A 15,907-nucleotide genomic window follows, 5' to 3' on the forward strand; every position below is an offset into this window, starting at 1 on the left:
GGGGGGGGGGGATATCCATATAATGCAAAATTATAGGGAGGAATAAGTTTATGCTGGATTTAGTGTTGGTGTGGACGAATGCTGTGATTACTTTGTAGTTGACCATCCACGCCATGCACTGACTGACTACTTCAACTCCAGTGGAGGAGAGAGAGTATCCATAATCTGTTCGTCAATTTGATCTCACCAGTAAAGTATTATAATATCGAAAGATTTCTCCAATTTTTTCAAGATCAAACCCTTTGCATACCCCATCCCCTTTTTTATATGTAGAAGCATACCCCAAATTGGAGTCCTATATCCGGCCACACCCACACCGTGCGCAGAGACAACACAACACAATAAGCCAAGCACAGCACAACACACTAACACTAAAATATAAATACTATCACACGATCAGATGCATGAGATAGCAGGTGAGAAAAGGTGATGATCATCTGTTCCGTACCCCCTTATATCCATGCATGTACAGATACATGATTAGTTATGGATGGGTACAGATTAGAAGCAACCAGGTGGCTGGTCTGTGTGACGGGTTTGTACCACCTTCTTCGAAAAATAGCTGGGAGTTGAGCTGCGGGCATCCTTGTCCAGTTAGTATGTACAAAGTAGTCACTTTCTAACTACTAATTACCCCGCGCATTCCCCTCACGTTCTGGAGTAACTAGTAATGATTTATGATGGTCTTTGCAGGTGGAATGGAGTAAGTCGGGGGTTGTGTGTGTGCGTGGGAGATGGAATGAGATGAAATGCACTGGTGTGTATTGGGTAGATGTCACATGCAGCAAGTTGCATAAGGTGATCAGGTGCTGAGTTGTGTGCATATTTCTTTTGACATAGGTAGGTAGCTAACTAGTTAACTCATAGTTAGTACTGTTTGTTTGCTTATGTTGGGTTGTAGCTCTTACAACTTATTATCCAGAGCAGCTTCATATGTTGGAAGTTATCCCTGTGTTATTATTACTCTAATACTTACTTACTTACTTACTGTCAGTAATACATTCATAACAGCTATACCTTACCATTGTTGCCAATACCCCCAGCCCTTGCCCCCTTGGTTGAACTAAGTACCGTGTACCCCCATACGTTAAAATTGTGCTGCCTGTAGTTCACCCAAGACCAAACAAGGCAGTGCACATCCATCGTGTCGCAAACTAATCTTAGTAGAATGTTTAAACAGAGCCCACAGGGGGTTCCAAAGTGATGTCAGATAATGACGCCAGCATTAACGTATTTATAACCTACTAGGGAAATTGCCAACACCCATCGCGGAGGCTGAGTAGATGTTTACATTTTTGTAGCTCCCCGGTTGTCGTGTCAAAGCTTGAATCCTTCCGTCCAGTAAACACGACGACTTCTGAGACTTTATGTGCTCGGATCGATGGCAAGGCCCAGTCTAGCCACGGTAGCTGTGCTTAGTAGACAGGTTGCGTATCACTGGTAGTTGGTCCATGGGTTGGATGTGTCGTCGACTTCGTGTTCGTATTCATACTTACTTTGCCTGCTGCATTCGGGGATGCCAATGACGGGGAGTATACTTCCACCCATTATTAATGTGGTTGTGAGTATCTGGTACAAAACGAGTTTCACCTTGAATCATGTAAAACGTATAATTATTTACAGTAAACAATCATCCATCGTTAATTGTCACTATACACAATACCTAAAAATGAAGATTAACTCCCTGTGTATACAAATCACATGACCATTAGACACGAACCCAACCCGGAGGGTCCCGATCCAACGCTCCGAAACTCCGAGGTGCCCCGCGTGGGGTTCGGTTTCATCCTCCAGCTTCCATATATCCATCATCAGTCTACACACCCTTCAACCCCAACCAACATATACAACAACATCACTACATCCAACAATGGCATCCCAATACGGTGACCTTCGTCACCTTCTCCCAGGCAACTACAAGCGTCTCATCGCCGACTGGCTCGAAGAAGACTGTCCCAGCTTCGACTATGGCGGCTTCGTAGTGGGGGAATCCGAAGGCGAGGCGCGGTTACTAGGAAAGAGCGAGGTAACCACCCCCAATCTATAGAAAGGAAGAGATACGCATACTAACACAATATGTTACAACTAGGGCATCCTCGCAGGCGTCCCCTTCTTTGACGAAGTCTTTTCCCAACTTGGATGCTCGTACGTCCCCCTCCCCCTCCCCCCCTCTCCAATCACCAAAAACCCCCCATACTAAAGAAATCAGAGTAACATGGCACATCACCGAAACCACCCCCATAGTCCCTATAACCCACTGCGCGACCGTCACCGGTCCGATCCGCAAAATCCTACTCGGCGAGCGCGTCGCCCTTAACATCCTCGCGCGCTGCTCCGGCATCGCAACCAAGACCTCCACTCTAGTATCCATCCTCCGCAGCCACAACTGGCCCGGCACATTAGCCGGCACGCGCAAAACGACCCCGGGCTTCCGAGTCGTCGAGAAATACGGTATTCTCGTTGGCGGGGCGGACCCTCACCGACATGATCTCAGCGCCATGACCATGTTGAAGGATAATCATGTGTGGGCGTGTGCGAATAACTCGGCGGCGAAAGATGGCGGGGATAAGGCGGCTGTGGAGGAGGGGTCGATTGTGCGCGCTATTCCGAGGGCCGTGCAGGCGGCGAAGGCGGCCGGGGGTTTCGCGACGAAGGTCGAGGTTGAGTGTCGGAGTTTGGAGGAGGCGGATGCGGCCATTGAGGCGGGCGCGGATGTGATTATGTTGGATAATTTCACGCCGGAGGGGGTCAGGGATGCGGCGCGGAAGCTGAAGACTGGGTGGGCTGGGAAGGAGAAGGCGTTCTTGATTGAGGTTAGTGGTGGGTTGAATGAGGCGAATGCTGCCCGTTATGCTTGTCCGGATGTGGATATCTTGTCGACGAGCTCGATTCATCAGGGAACCGGCATTGTGGATTTCTCTTTGAAGGTGTCGTTGCGGTAGTGGGTGGATCTTTATGATGTGATGATGTGTGTGACGTGATGTGTATATCCTACTTGCTAGACTGTTGTATTACTTCGGATGAAGACGCAGCCTACGGCTAGCTGTGCCCAAAATCAAAACAATCATCCTGCATGTTTATGTACATGTGTCTCGGTGCCATTGCTATCTGGCTTAACCAACGCGTTCAATGCACAATGCCCACACGGCAAATGTCCAAGAAAGAAGACGAACCGAAGAATGAACCGAAGGGTATATGATACATGCAATGATAGGAACATCAAAAGAGCCCTTATGAACACAAGGTGGACTAGAACATCCTTCAAAAGAATAGCACACGCAAGCCTTGCCCTGGAACGCCCAATATGCCCAACGACCATGGCCCACGACCGTCTCCACGACCGTCCTTTCATCCCCCAAGGCTAGGCTCAAACCTCAATGTCAACGTAAATGCCCTCGCCTTCACTCGAGCTCATCTCATCATCCCGACGCCGATCGTATCCGTCACTCATGCCCGGGTCTGACCCCTCGAGCCGCCGTTGACCATGCTCGCGCACGTCCTCATCGGTCGAGGTGCCCGCGGATAGCTCTTTGCGCACACGCTGTCGCTCGAGCTGTGCGCGGAGTCGCTGGTTCTCCGCATCGCGCTCTTCCAGCCGCCGCCGTGCGCCGCTTCGGTCCAGAAGGCGGGCCTCCCGTTCGGCCTTCAATCGCTTCTCCAGCTCATGCAAGCGCTGAATCCACTTCTCATTGCTCCCCGGATCAGCGGACATGTGCCGGGAGCGAGAACCTTGCACTAGCGCCCCTGGTCCATCGTTGGCGAGTGTCGTCGTCGAAGTCGTCGAGGACGAATGCGAGGGCTGGGGGATGCCAGTGGTGGCGCTCCGTGACAGACCGCGCGACGGGGTGGGTTTCTCTACTGCTGAATGATGACGGATCAAAGAGCCTGGTTCTGCATCGGCTCCAGGGTCTAGGCTGAGCGCGCGTGTCGGTGACCGCGGGGAGTTGGATCCAATGCCGACGGCGGCGGCGGAGACAGCTGCAGAGGCGGGTCCCCGGCTGCGCGAGTGCGACTGAAGCAAGTTCAGCTCGGCCTTCAAAAGTCGGTTCTCACCCCGGAGCTTCGCCATTTCGGGTGACATCCCGGACTGGTTCCGGCTGTGCTGTTGTGCGCGCATGTTCATCATGGACTCCTCAAGGCGGTCAAGCTTCTTGACACGCAGACTGAAGGTATGCTCCAGCATCTGGTACTGTTTGGTCAGGTCCCGTTCAACACCCTTGATGCGCGACTTGAAGCCCGAGATCACGCTTTCGACGGTCTTGACAGCGAGCAGAAGGTTGCGGCTGAACCCGGGCCAGAAGAGGATGTTGCCAATGACCTCCTGGCTGGGGAGATTGCCGTTGATCAAGCTGTTCGAATGCGCCCAGTCCGGTCCGCACATGGCTGACAGACGTTTCCAGATGTTCAGGAGCATCACGTTGCGCTCGCTCAGCTGGTCGCGGAACTGCTGCTCCAAGGTCGTGAAGCGCTTGCGATCCTGATTACGCGCATTCTCCAGCTCCGAGATGCGCGAGTTGTTCTGCGTAATGGTGCGCGAGGCCTGGTGGTGGGATTTAAGAGCCTGCTCGAACGACTGCTTGTCAGCACGGCGGGCATGACGCTCGCGGTCGAGCAGCTCGGCCAGCTTGCGCGATTCCAGCCCATGACTCTCCAGCAGAGCATCGCGATTGCGCAGAAGCGACTCCTTGTCGTCCAGCTTGGCTCGCGTGCTTTCGAGCTCCAAGGCTGTCGATTCCAACTCCTTCTGCAGCTTCATGATGTTGGAAATTAGACTAGAGCGACTGCCAGTCAGATCGCCCAGCGTCTCACGTAGATTGTTCTCCAAGTCCAGCAACCGCTCCTTCCAGGTGGCGGCTTCAATCTCCTGCGCCGACAGGTTCTTCCTAAGTTTGCGGTTCTCCTCCTTGGCGGTGGTTGCCTCCCGGTTCAGCTCGTTGACAATGCGCTGCACCTCTTGCTTCTCTTTGCTGCCTACAACCTCACGCTGGTGCCGTTCCTCCGCCAAGCGTTCTTCGAGTTCGCGTGTCTTGTCGCGCTCACTTTGCAGGCTTAGCTGGTAGGACTTGAGCTCTGATTCAAGATCTCCTATCTTGATTTTGTCGCCGTCTTGCTCCTCCCGGAGGAACGCAATCTCATTCTGACTCGACTCAATTTGCACGGTGAGCCGCTGGACTTTGGTGTTGGCCTCATAGAGATCCTTCTCCAGCGACTCCATCTCTCGGTTGCAATCCTCCAGTTCCTGCTGGACGGCCTTGTACCGCTGGAGATTGTTCTGTGCATCTTCCTCAAGCCGAATAATGCCCTCGCTGGCTGAGCGCATCTCCGCCTGGAGTGCCCGAAGGTTTTCGTCCTGAACACGCACTTCTTCGCTCAATCGCTGACACTCTTCTACCTTCTGCTCCAGAGCTTCACTCATGGCGTCTAGCTCCTCCTGAGCTTCTGCGCGGATATTTTGAAATGCTTCGTCGCGCTCTTCGGCTATCTGTAACGACTGGTCGCGCTCCTGTCGGAGATTTTGTACCATTTGTTGAAGGTTCGATATCTCTTCTTCTGCCTCATCGACGTCGGCCTGATATGCCTTGTCCAGCGAGTCATAGTCCTGGTTGGCTTCGTCCAGCTGCTCCCGGATGGATTGGTTTTCGAGCTTCAAAGCCGACACCTGGTCGCGCAGCTGGCCTACGCGCGTTTCAAGGTCTTCGCGTTCAGCATCGTCGCTCGGGGATTGACCCGTGCCATCGCTGGCGCGCGAAGAGGGTCGACCATGTGCCCGGGATGCCGAGCGATCGAATATGCTGTCGCCGGCAACCGATCGAGTCCCATCCCGGCGTTGACCAAGTTTGAGCTCTTCAATCTCCTGGTATAACCGCTCCTTCTCCCGGTTCCGGGACGTGAGCATCGAGGTCTGAGCGCTCACCTCCTTCCTCAACTCCGCGTTCTCTTGCTTCAGCAGTTCCAACTCCATCACCAGCGTCGAGCTGGATGAGCTAGCAGTATGGGGGTCGCGGCTGAAATCTCGTTCGGACGCGGCAGAGTACGAAGCCATCGAGCCAATTCTGTCGCGTTGCCCAACTCGCGCGGCGACGACGGGGAAGTTCATCTCATTCTTCAAACGCAGGGCCTCCTCGCGCAGCCGCTTATTTTCCTCTTCTGCCTGCTCGCGAGCCGCCGTCTCGGCCTCCAACATGTCTTTCCACATATCCTGCGGCAACAAACAATCAGCGTCGAGAATGCACAAGGGGCTAATCCAGTACTCACCCTCTCCTCCCGGGCCCCAACATCCGATCCCATGGGTCGCCCGTCACTAAGGGATTTTACCATCTCCGCCAGTCGTCTCTTCTCACTTTCGCGGGCAATACTTTCCGAACGGAGTCGCTCGATTTCCAGTTCATACGTTTCTGCCCGCTCGCGCAGGAAAAGAATCTCCTCATCCTGCGCGGGATCACGATCTTCCTCGTCCGAACCTTCGGGGTCATGGTTCAGCATCGACTCCTTGTCGGACTGCTGGTCTTTCAGCTGTTTTTCGAGATCGCGCAACTTGCGCTTCAAGCTTTGATTATCCTTCTGCAGCTTCAGCTTGTCCGATTTCAATTCAACATTCTCCGAGATCATCTCCTTGATGCCCTCCTCAGAGCGTCGATTCAGTGCTTCATTGAGGAAGTGAATCCGCATCTTGAGGTCAAAGTTCTCCTTGGAAAGACGGTCAATGGTGCTACTCTGCTCTTTGAGCGTCATGGTGCGGCCGCTCCGGGCAAAGGCAGGCGTGGCGCTCGTCCGCTTTTCAGGCGACAATCCACGGCTACCATAATCCTCCCGGAACTGCTTCACAAATGCGCTGGGCACCTGAACATCTTTGACACGTTCCGCAAGGACCGTGTCCGTAGGAAATCCGGTGTCTTGGGGTTTCGCCCGTGGTGTCATTGGTCCAGAAGCATCATCGGTATGAGACTCCTGTTGAGGGCGCTGCTCTGATTGTTGCTGCTGCTGCTGCTGCTGCTGCTGCTGCTGTTGCTGCTGTTGCTGATACCTTTGGTAAGATGACCCCGGACGTGACTGGGATGGACCTTCTTCTTCATCCAAGGTCTGTAGGCCTCCTTCTGTGGTTCCGCTAGGATTTTTCCGATCGAAAATGTTCTCATCACTGTATCCTGAGATGCCTGATGCCATGCTTCCCAAGCTGACCGACCGGGCCAATGTGTTGCGCTGTTGGGCATGCGCTAGACCCGGCGCTGCACCGCCTGACTGAAGTGCGTAGTCGGCGCCCAGCGTCGCATCACTGTTTGTGATTTCTGTACCCGCGCTCGTGACTGAGGAATATGAAAGCCGATGGGCGGAGCTACGACTAGTCAGATATTTCGGTCGGTTGCTTCGACGACTGCTCGTATGGGAGGCTGTATCGGCGTCATTCCCACTGTTGTCCTGAAACAGCCTCGATGTCCCGGGGGACACACTGCGCGATAGGTTGCGGATCTTGTGATGGCTGGATTGTAGCGAGATGTCTGCGTCCGGTACTGGGGAGCGATCAAATGCATCGTTGCGAGCAATCTGGCTGGTGTCGTGCGCATTGTCGGATGACGTAGAGTGGTTCCGGGTACTCGTCCTCGCTGCGGCGGCCGCTGAAGGAGATGAGGGTATCGCTTCCAGGATAGTGGTGTTGTCACCGTGTCGTTCGGAGGAAGCGGCAGGCGTTGCGTCCAAATCCTCCGCTGTGTTCTGTCTGTGCTCATGGGTGGGCGTCTGAGGTATGTGTGTGCTACCCGCGGCTGCTGCGAAGTCATGTATAGAATCATCGGGTGGCACGAAAGAAATTTGCGTGTTTTCCAGCACTTCAGGGGCAGGCTCCTCCTCGTGTATTCCAACCAAGTAAGTATCATCCGCACCAATAGTCCGGTTCGTAGCTGCGACTTCGATAGTCGAAGGTTCAGGCAGAAAGCTGGACTCCATATCCATCAACTGCCGTCGCATTTCCTTTTCTTTGATAAAAGTCTGGTCGTCGACTCGCTCCTGGTAATCATCGTCGGCGGACAATAAAAGGCTGCTATCGTCGTTGTCGGGCAAAGGGGGGAGGGACAGGTTCGAGTCGTCATGGGCGGGGTCTTCCACCGTCGATGGGTCAACTGCGGGATCATGCTGTTGGGCATCACTGAGGGCGCCCGGTTCCTCATGAGCGTAGTGGTCGTCGACAGCACCGTTCCGGGCGGGAGTGTCCATTGTGGTCGGGGAAAGACCTCCCCGCGCGTTCTCCGCCACCATCAAAGGGATTGGATCGCGGAATACGTCTTCGAGAGCCGGAAGTCCTCTTTCTTCGTGTAAAGAATTGGGGGGTGGAGAGGATATCGGGGAGCGCACCGGATGCGCGTGTTCGGCGACGTTTGGGGGCTCAGGCGACGGAGAGGAAGGCGGTTGAGGTGATGCGGTCGACATGGTGACGGGGAGAGGGTTTGTTGTCCCCACCTCCACCATGTAATGCTCGACAATCCTAGCCCCTAGGAGACTAGGAGACTAGTAAGAGCTTAGGGAACAACGGGCGCTGAATCGCGGCGGTTGTCTAGACTGGATAGACTCTAGACTCGGGCTCTTGTGCTACCCACTTGGGCGGGCAGCCGGGTTAGCGCCAATGCCAGGCCCGCCAGCTCACCACCACCTCGAGCAAAACGTGGCTGCGGTGAGATTTGGGGAGGGGGGGGAATAGAGGTTATGGTGCGTGAAGAGAAAGGGTGGGGGGCGAGAGATGAGGTTGTGGATGGAAAAACATGAAGATCGAAGGGAGAGTGAGGTTGTGGTGCAGCTGCAACCTTGCTGTTGTTATGGTTGTTGTTGTTGTGCCTTCGCCCAATCAGCACGTGCCCGGTTGGTCCCGTACACCAAGAAGTCACTAACTCAGTATAAGACTCTATTACGTCTTCCATAGATCTAACACTTCATTCACTTTGGGATCAATAAATAGATGTGGATTGTCTTGTACTGCTAAATGTCAGGGTCGGACCCTAGAAGGTTTCACTGAAACTTCTTACTTCATGGCAACCAGTCTCGTAAGTCTCGTCAAAACCGGATCAAAAGGAGAAATCAAAAGACAGTAAGTACACGACGATCGGGGTCACAGAGAGAGTCGCACAGACAAGAGATAAAACAAGTAGAAGGGAACCCAGAGGGGTGCATAATTCGTGCACTCTAGAATTGGAGACTTTTCTTTTATTCCAACGAAAAGACAAAGAAGTGAATGGGGAAGTGATTAAAGCTGGGTTGGGTATACAAAGCAAATCAAAGAAATCTAAGCTCCCTGGGGCTCCTCGCCCTCAACCCCCGAGAGCCAGCTCGATAGTATGACGTCGGGCAGGATTCGTGCACCTCTCTAAGCAGGTTACTCGACAGGGGTGCTCTCTTCCCGGTTGGTATAGATTCGTTTCTTCTGCTCCAAGGCCGAGGAGAGCGAGTCAATGTAGGTCCGGAACTTCACAATCTCCCGCAGCAGATACGACGACTTGCGCTCCCAGTTGGCCAACGCCTTGGCCGCATTGGGGTGCCGCGGCGAGAAGGCAAGGATCATGGCGGGTCGAAGCTCATTATGTCGTTGCAGTTCCTCCTCCACATTCTTAACATACGTCTGCAGGGCCTTCAACTGTTCATCTTCTGGAAGAGCTGACGCCATCATGCTCTGTTGCGGAGGGGCCCAATCGCTAATGTGCACCCGATCTGCCGGCAGTCGAGGCCGGACCCCCTGCTGATCAATAGAGCTGCGGATCGAGCTCTGGATGCTCGGTCGCGCCCCTGACGAGGAAGGAGGAGTCCGGCTGCTCTCTGCCGAGATCAAGGCGCTGTTAATGACTGCATCGCTCCAGCCATACTCCATGTTACTGATGCCACCGATCAAAGGCTCCTTGGATAGTCGCGCGCTCCAATAATTGGCGCTGGACACGAATTCCCGAACGATTTCTGGCGTGCCGGCTTGGAACAGATGTACGGCGCCCGTGGGCAGGCTCAGGGCCCAGACATGCGGACGAGACTTGGAATACCCCGGAGGTGGCAGCGCGCTGGCAATGGTTTGACGCAAAAGAAACTTCCAGATTTCTTCCGCATTTTCCGTCCAGTTGCCTCCTCCCACCACGACGCCGCCAGGATGCCGTTGCTTGGCCTTCTGCCGTACTGATTTCATGGACGCGTTGAAGGAGAACAGGCGCATCCAACCTTGCTGGATGACGGCAAAGCATTCATTCCAGTTGCGGTCTTTAGCCCTCTTATCCACCGAATCCAAGTGATGCTTGTGCTTGAGGCTTCCTTCCTTAGCCCAGGGGGCGCCCGCAAGCTGTAGAGTCTCATCTTCCAGAAGGGGCGTGTTCCGCTCGGCGTCTTCGAAGCTGGCTATCGAATGTGCCGAATCTTCACGGATAATGGCTTGACTCAAGGCATTGGCAAAGCCGATCGATTGTTGATAATCCCCACGTGGGTAATCTGAATTGAAAGAATCCACCGACGCAGAGGTCAACTTCCCCGAAGAGTACTTGCTCCACGTACTGGATGCCGACGGACTCCAGAGGGAAGACTGGTCATCCAAGCTAGTCCGGCTAGAGCCCATCGTAGAAGGTGGATACAGTCTGGCTCGAGACCTGGGCTTGGAAGACCAGCGTGCCGTTCCATAACGGGAATCGGCAGAGCGGCCGCGTGGATAGATATCTGAGCCACTTTTGCTTACTGTACTCGGGCTCCTGCGGAGTCCACCTGGGTGAGGGCCCAGTAGGTTGTTTGAGGACGAGCGCGTCGGCTCCTTTTCCCCTTGGGCACCATGCAACGGGAGCTTCTGCTTCTGAATCGACGTGTAAAAGTCTCGCAGCACCATTTCCACTTGTTGCTCCCACGCTCTCATTGTGCCGGTGAACGGAGTGTTAACGAGAGGACCGGTGTCGTTGTCAGGATCGCTTATCATCTTGGCCGAGAGATCCGTCCGTGAGAGTCGATTTACCAACTTTGTAGGGCCATTGGTTGGCTTGTCAGCACTTGGAGTTTTCCGTTCAAGGTCGTCAGTGGTAGCAGATCTGGAGTTCGAGGCGAGGGATGGTGGGTCTTGTGATTGGGCTTTTGACTTGTTCGCATCGCGCTGGTCAAAGAAGCCATCCGGTGCAGCATCTGCCGCCACTCGATGAATTGTCGGCATAGTGTTTCGGACAAACTGGGCCTTCGTCATCTTCTGCTCGATATCGGCAAGGTGCAAGTCGGTGTTCAGCAGGAGAAGCGAGTAACAAATGGTGTGCACGACATCTGTACAGCAGTTAGATCGAGAGATATCAAGCAGTGAGACAGAGTCAAAGGCGTGGACAAACCAGAAGCTTTGAAGCTGTGGCGTGGGTTGCACTCGCACCACCGCGTGGAAAAGGCATCCAAGACTCGGTCCACTTGTTGCGTTTCTCCTTTCAACACCAGTCGGTTACACAGACTTCGAAGGGCTGCCAGGATGTTCAGATTGGCCCAGTCAAAGAGATCCATGTACGCCTTGCGGACGAAGGCTCGGTCCGGATCGCCCAGCCAAGCCGCAGCCGGCTCATTCCCTACGACTTGATCCTGGCTATCAAAGAGCATCTGCGCCTGTTCTTTGTCCGAACTAGTTGGCTCACTAGCTGGAATATCATCCGGGCTAGCCTCCGCAAGATCGGCAAGTTTTGGCTCCGTCGGGCCCATGGCGGCACTCTCAGATGCCGTGTAGTAGTTCGACATTTCCGAAATGGAGGCCCGCGGCGAACCGCCCGGACCATTAGCCGGGGTAGAAATTCGGCTCGTGCCATCAACAATCTCATCTTTGCGTACGTCAGAGACAGGAATTTCCTTGGTTTCTTCAGGAGCATCATCAGAACTGTGAGTGGGGCTAGCGCTCATTTGAGAGAAGCTCTCCATGACGGGCGAAAGCGAGGAAACAGCAGTCTCCTGTGGCTTCAAACCTCCTGGTAAAGCAAAGACCTGGTCTTTATCCACGGAGTCCATATCACTGCCGCGCGAGCTCACGCCATCCCGCGATGCCCTTGAACCTGGTTGGCGGTCAACAGGAGCGACGGGATCCTGACCATTAGACTTCGATCCGGACTCTTCATCTCCACTACTATTTCCTAAAAATGTAGCCTCATTGTTATTTGCGGACGAAACTGCGGGATATAAACTGTATTTGGCCTTAGGGGGACCGGAGGTTGTAAGGAGGCTGCCTCGCGGATTGTGCGTTGACGTGGTTCCTGGATTCTTGGCTTCCGCATCATCTGTCGCCGCCCGGGACTGCGAGGGCTTATTGGCCTGGTCCGGCACGGATGCATTCGAATCCATAATATACGGGTTCATCACCTTTTTCAGGCTACTGACCGGACTCGGCTCCGGCTTCATGATTTCCATTGCCCTGGAGCCCGACAGCTCCGGAGGAAGCACGATCGGAGGCGGGGCACTTTCAGCCACGGACTTCTTCCGCCGGCGGAAGAAGGACGACTTTTTGGTCACCACCTGATGGTTTCCATCGCGGCCCGAATTGAGCCCTGTCCCACTGTGCTTCAGCGGCTGTCTCCAGCTCTTAATATCTTTGGTGTCGGTCTCTTGGGCGGAATGGGAATCAGATTGACTGTAATCGGACGGTCCGAAAGTGGGAGCTTTGGAGCCAAAGACACGTCGAAAGAAACCTGGTCGTTCCTTGGCCGGCGCTGGTTCAGGCGGCGGGGGAAAGATTGGTTTGTTGAAGGAGATTGTTGGGCTGGGCGCAGGCGGGTCGAGTGAGGAGGGAATTGTAGGCGGAAGCTCTAAGCCTGCATCGCCCAGATTCGCCAGGTCGAGATCTCGGCTCCGGATAGTGGCCGTGCCAATGTTCTCCGGGCGAGACTTCCGGTTGGAATTTGCACGAGGAGACTTGATACTGTTCCGTCGCGAGGCCACCGGCGTCCGTGACTGCTGCAGGCTGAGCGAACCTGCATAGTCCCCTTGCGAAGATGGGTGGTATTTACTGGGGCCTCCAGGAATACTTGGCGTAGGGGCTGCGTCAAAATCGCTAAAGGACCAGGAACCGTAGTCGGCAACCGGTTCGGAAAAGGGAATGAAAGGCGGCCGAGTACCAAAGTCGAAGCTCGCCGAGCGTCTCTCGCCGGTTGAATCCGCTCGACGACGTAGCAGAGGCGGACCGAAGTCTACCTGGGAGGAAGCACTTCCTTTGCTCCCATTTCTCGCAGTATGAGCCCCTGCTGCCGCAGTAGAACTCGGCCGATAGTCATAGAGCTGGCCGCGTGAGCCGGTGCCTTCCCGACTGCGTGTGCTTCCAAATCTCCTCAGGCTGGAATGATAGTTAGAGCTGCTGTTACTCCGACGACCTCGCGGGAGTTGGGACGCATGGCGGGCCGTGCCGTCCTCAAATGTGCCGTCTACTTCTGACGATAGGGAGGACGAAAAGGTATGTCCACGATACCGTCGTTGGGCTAACGAGTCCGGTGAGCCGTGGCCGTAGAGGTCCGTTTCGAAAACCGAATTGAATAGCCGGTAGTCATCCAGCACAGAGGAACCCGCCACGAACTGGTCTAGGGAGAGGAGCATGTTATCGACGATGGAGGTACGGGCCGCATGCTTCGGAGACAGCGATAGGTCGTGAGGATCTCGCTCGTCACAGGACTCATTGCTCTCGTTGGTGTTGTCGGCTGCATTGAAGTCATCTAGAAAGGTCTCCCGGACAGAGGGTCGCGGATGATTCCCTCTCCTTGTAGGCTTTCCGTTGACGGCTTCGGAGGGAGGTGTTCGAGGGGGAGAACGGCCGGCGTGCTGCTGAGGCATGGTTGAGATTGCTCAGCTGTCTGTTTTATGAACGATGATCGAGTACGTCTGGCATCCGTCGTAGTGAACGGAATGAGTGGGGAGAAGGGGGGAGCCTTAGGGATATTGGTCGCCAAGTCCCTGGGCACCGTTGGCCATGGACGATCTCAACCAGCAGGTAGTTTGAGGCGATTGCCCACTTGCCGTGCACACCGTCCTCAGTCAATCGAGGGAGGGGGTTTTTTGGACCGGTTGACAGAATCGCGTGCTCAGGACCGGATCTGGGTCTCACAGAAGTCGAACAGACCGTCTTCAAGGCGCAGTCAAGGGTGGTGTGTATCACCTGTCGCACATTGCGTGAGGGGGAGGGGGGGGGGGGTGTGAAAGGGAAATTTCGTAGTGTAAGGGGGCAGTCGATTGATCAAACCGACGTCCTTATGGGAGGATTGCTGCAACCTTTTTTAGGTAAGGCAGATTAGCCAGAGATTCAATGAGATAGGTAGAAGGCGATCTAGGAAAGTTGGAGGCGAACCACAGGTAGCAAGACGCACAGGAAAGGAACCGTCCAGTGTGAAGCGGGAACCGACCGGTGACGATCGTGGGTCGCCACGATGAGAGAAGGAGGGAGTGCAAAGAGTGTGTAAATGAGAGAAAAGGTGAAAAAGGAGGATAGCGATTGAAACGCTTCAGGAATTTTGGCGCAATTGAAGAGGGACAAAAATTGGAAATGAATTGAATTGAATGCCTGAGCAGCCCCGGACTTGCAGATGAAATGCGCCCAGGAACGGCGGCCGAAGTGGGATCACCGGAGAAGGAGGTGCAGCACCAGCACCAACAGCACACAAAGTAGTCTAGTACTACTCCGTTAGCAGCAAAAAAGCATGGACAGAAAGCAGACGTTTAGTCGTTGGCGTGGTTCAGGGATGGACCATCTGCCATCGTCCACCTTCCGAACTAGTTCCAGTAGCGTTCACTAGTTGCGGGTCTAGAGTCCGTCGCGATAGTCAAGAGTCAGTTCTCAGGGGCATGCATCCAAGTTCCTGCAGGTTCAATCTTCCAGCTTGCGAGTTCGGTCTCCCTTTTTCTCCCCCTAACCCACATCAAACTATCTACGTCTTTATTCTTTCCGTTCAATATGTGGATGCTGACAGGTTTGGATCAGAACTACTGTACTATTAGTTATCAGAGGACGATCCGGGAGAGTTGTCTTGCAGCTTGCATGGTTCCATTGGGGAGGGTCCTGCTATTATTCCCAGTCCCAGTCAATTGACTGCCATCAAGTGGAGCCAGTTACTCCGTACTTCCTCAGTTCCTACTGGATCGAGTGGAAACGGGCCGTCATGCACCCCCCCGATCGATAATATCTATCATTTCATGGGAAACTGATTCCCTGTCCGGTCCATGCTCCAGTCTTCCGTGACCCATCGCAAAGCTCCATCGCACCCAAGGTAGGGCAGCGACCGAATTTGTCAGTATGCTGGAGATGGATCAAGTTGGATCAAGGATGGCTTCTGCGATCAGGCCAGCTTGGGGGCTTCTGCATCAATTTTCACCACGCATCTTTTTTCTTCCCTCGTTGCCGGAGATTTACTCATACTGCTGACTGCATCTACAGTCTCCATATCCAGTCACATACATACAGGATGGTGGTCATGCCCACCTTCCGGGTTTCGGAGCTGGGGCATTCTGTCGCCCGAATGTCAGTCAAATGTAAGCCATGCATGAGAAAAATAGAATAAAATAAAATAAAATGAATAAATTAAGGAGCAGCTCCTGTCCTCAACAGGCAATCCTCGCAATGTGATACATCGCCGTTTCCTGGCGGTTCTAGTGCCGCCAGGCACTTGATACACCGGCGTTCAGGGACGATCATCTACGGGGATGGCATGGCTCTCATGTTTCATCAGCCAGCCAGCCAGCAGATAGACTAGACTAGATGTTTCCCAGATAGTATTTCCACCCTCCGGCAGTCCAAAGTGTTAACTTAATTCTTGGTGTCTCTGATGATTCTGCCGCCATCCACCGATCGGACTTCCGGGATAGAGTTGATCCGGGAGTTGGGCCGAAGAGGCTGATGACATAACCCAACGGCCACTCCATCATCATCAACAAGCAAAGCAATCAATAACTCCATTCGCTAATAGATCCGTAATTG

General features: G+C 54.0%; 5 protein-coding genes across 5 annotated transcripts; 2 read left to right on the forward strand and 3 right to left on the reverse strand.

The window, feature by feature from the left end:
* Positions 1 to 675: 675 nt before the first annotated feature.
* On the reverse strand, positions 676 to 1,143 carry An11g10900 (hypothetical protein; the record flags this gene model as incomplete). Its single annotated transcript, XM_059750580.1, has 2 exons — positions 676 to 852; positions 1,018 to 1,143. 2 exons carry the CDS (start codon positions 1,141 to 1,143, stop codon positions 676 to 678), a joined length of 303 nt encoding a protein of 100 aa, XP_059601702.1.
* Positions 1,144 to 1,870: 727 nt separating this feature from the next.
* An11g10910 (uncharacterized protein) lies at positions 1,871 to 2,942 on the forward strand (the record flags this gene model as incomplete). The annotated part of the gene is made up of 3 exons (XM_001395011.3): positions 1,871 to 2,026; positions 2,090 to 2,145; positions 2,210 to 2,942. The coding sequence occupies 3 exons, from the start codon at positions 1,871 to 1,873 to the stop codon at positions 2,940 to 2,942; spliced, it is 945 nt and encodes a 314-aa protein (XP_001395048.1).
* A 425-nt stretch (positions 2,943 to 3,367) lies between these two features.
* Positions 3,368 to 6,732, reverse strand: An11g10920 (uncharacterized protein; the record flags this gene model as incomplete). The annotated part of the gene is made up of 2 exons (XM_001395012.3): positions 3,368 to 6,199; positions 6,256 to 6,732. The coding sequence occupies 2 exons, from the start codon at positions 6,730 to 6,732 to the stop codon at positions 3,368 to 3,370; spliced, it is 3,309 nt and encodes a 1,102-aa protein (XP_001395049.3).
* Positions 6,733 to 9,358: 2,626 nt separating this feature from the next.
* Positions 9,359 to 13,773, reverse strand: An11g10930 (uncharacterized protein; the record flags this gene model as incomplete). The annotated part of the gene is made up of 2 exons (XM_001395013.1): positions 9,359 to 11,250; positions 11,313 to 13,773. 2 exons carry the CDS (start codon positions 13,771 to 13,773, stop codon positions 9,359 to 9,361), a joined length of 4,353 nt encoding a protein of 1,450 aa, XP_001395050.1.
* Positions 13,774 to 13,845: 72 nt separating this feature from the next.
* An11g10940 (hypothetical protein) lies at positions 13,846 to 15,683 on the forward strand (the record flags this gene model as incomplete). The annotated part of the gene is made up of 9 exons (XM_059750581.1): positions 13,846 to 13,930; positions 14,026 to 14,084; positions 14,166 to 14,217; positions 14,290 to 14,341; positions 14,506 to 14,569; positions 14,674 to 14,903; positions 14,967 to 15,076; positions 15,163 to 15,451; positions 15,539 to 15,683. The coding sequence occupies 9 exons, from the start codon at positions 13,846 to 13,848 to the stop codon at positions 15,681 to 15,683; spliced, it is 1,086 nt and encodes a 361-aa protein (XP_059601703.1).
* Between the last annotated feature and the right edge of the window lie 224 nt (positions 15,684 to 15,907).

Source organism: Aspergillus niger (genome assembly GCF_000002855.4).
Source record: "Aspergillus niger supercontig An11".
In the NCBI taxonomy this organism is placed as follows: Eukaryota; Fungi; Ascomycota; class Eurotiomycetes; order Eurotiales; family Aspergillaceae; genus Aspergillus; species Aspergillus niger.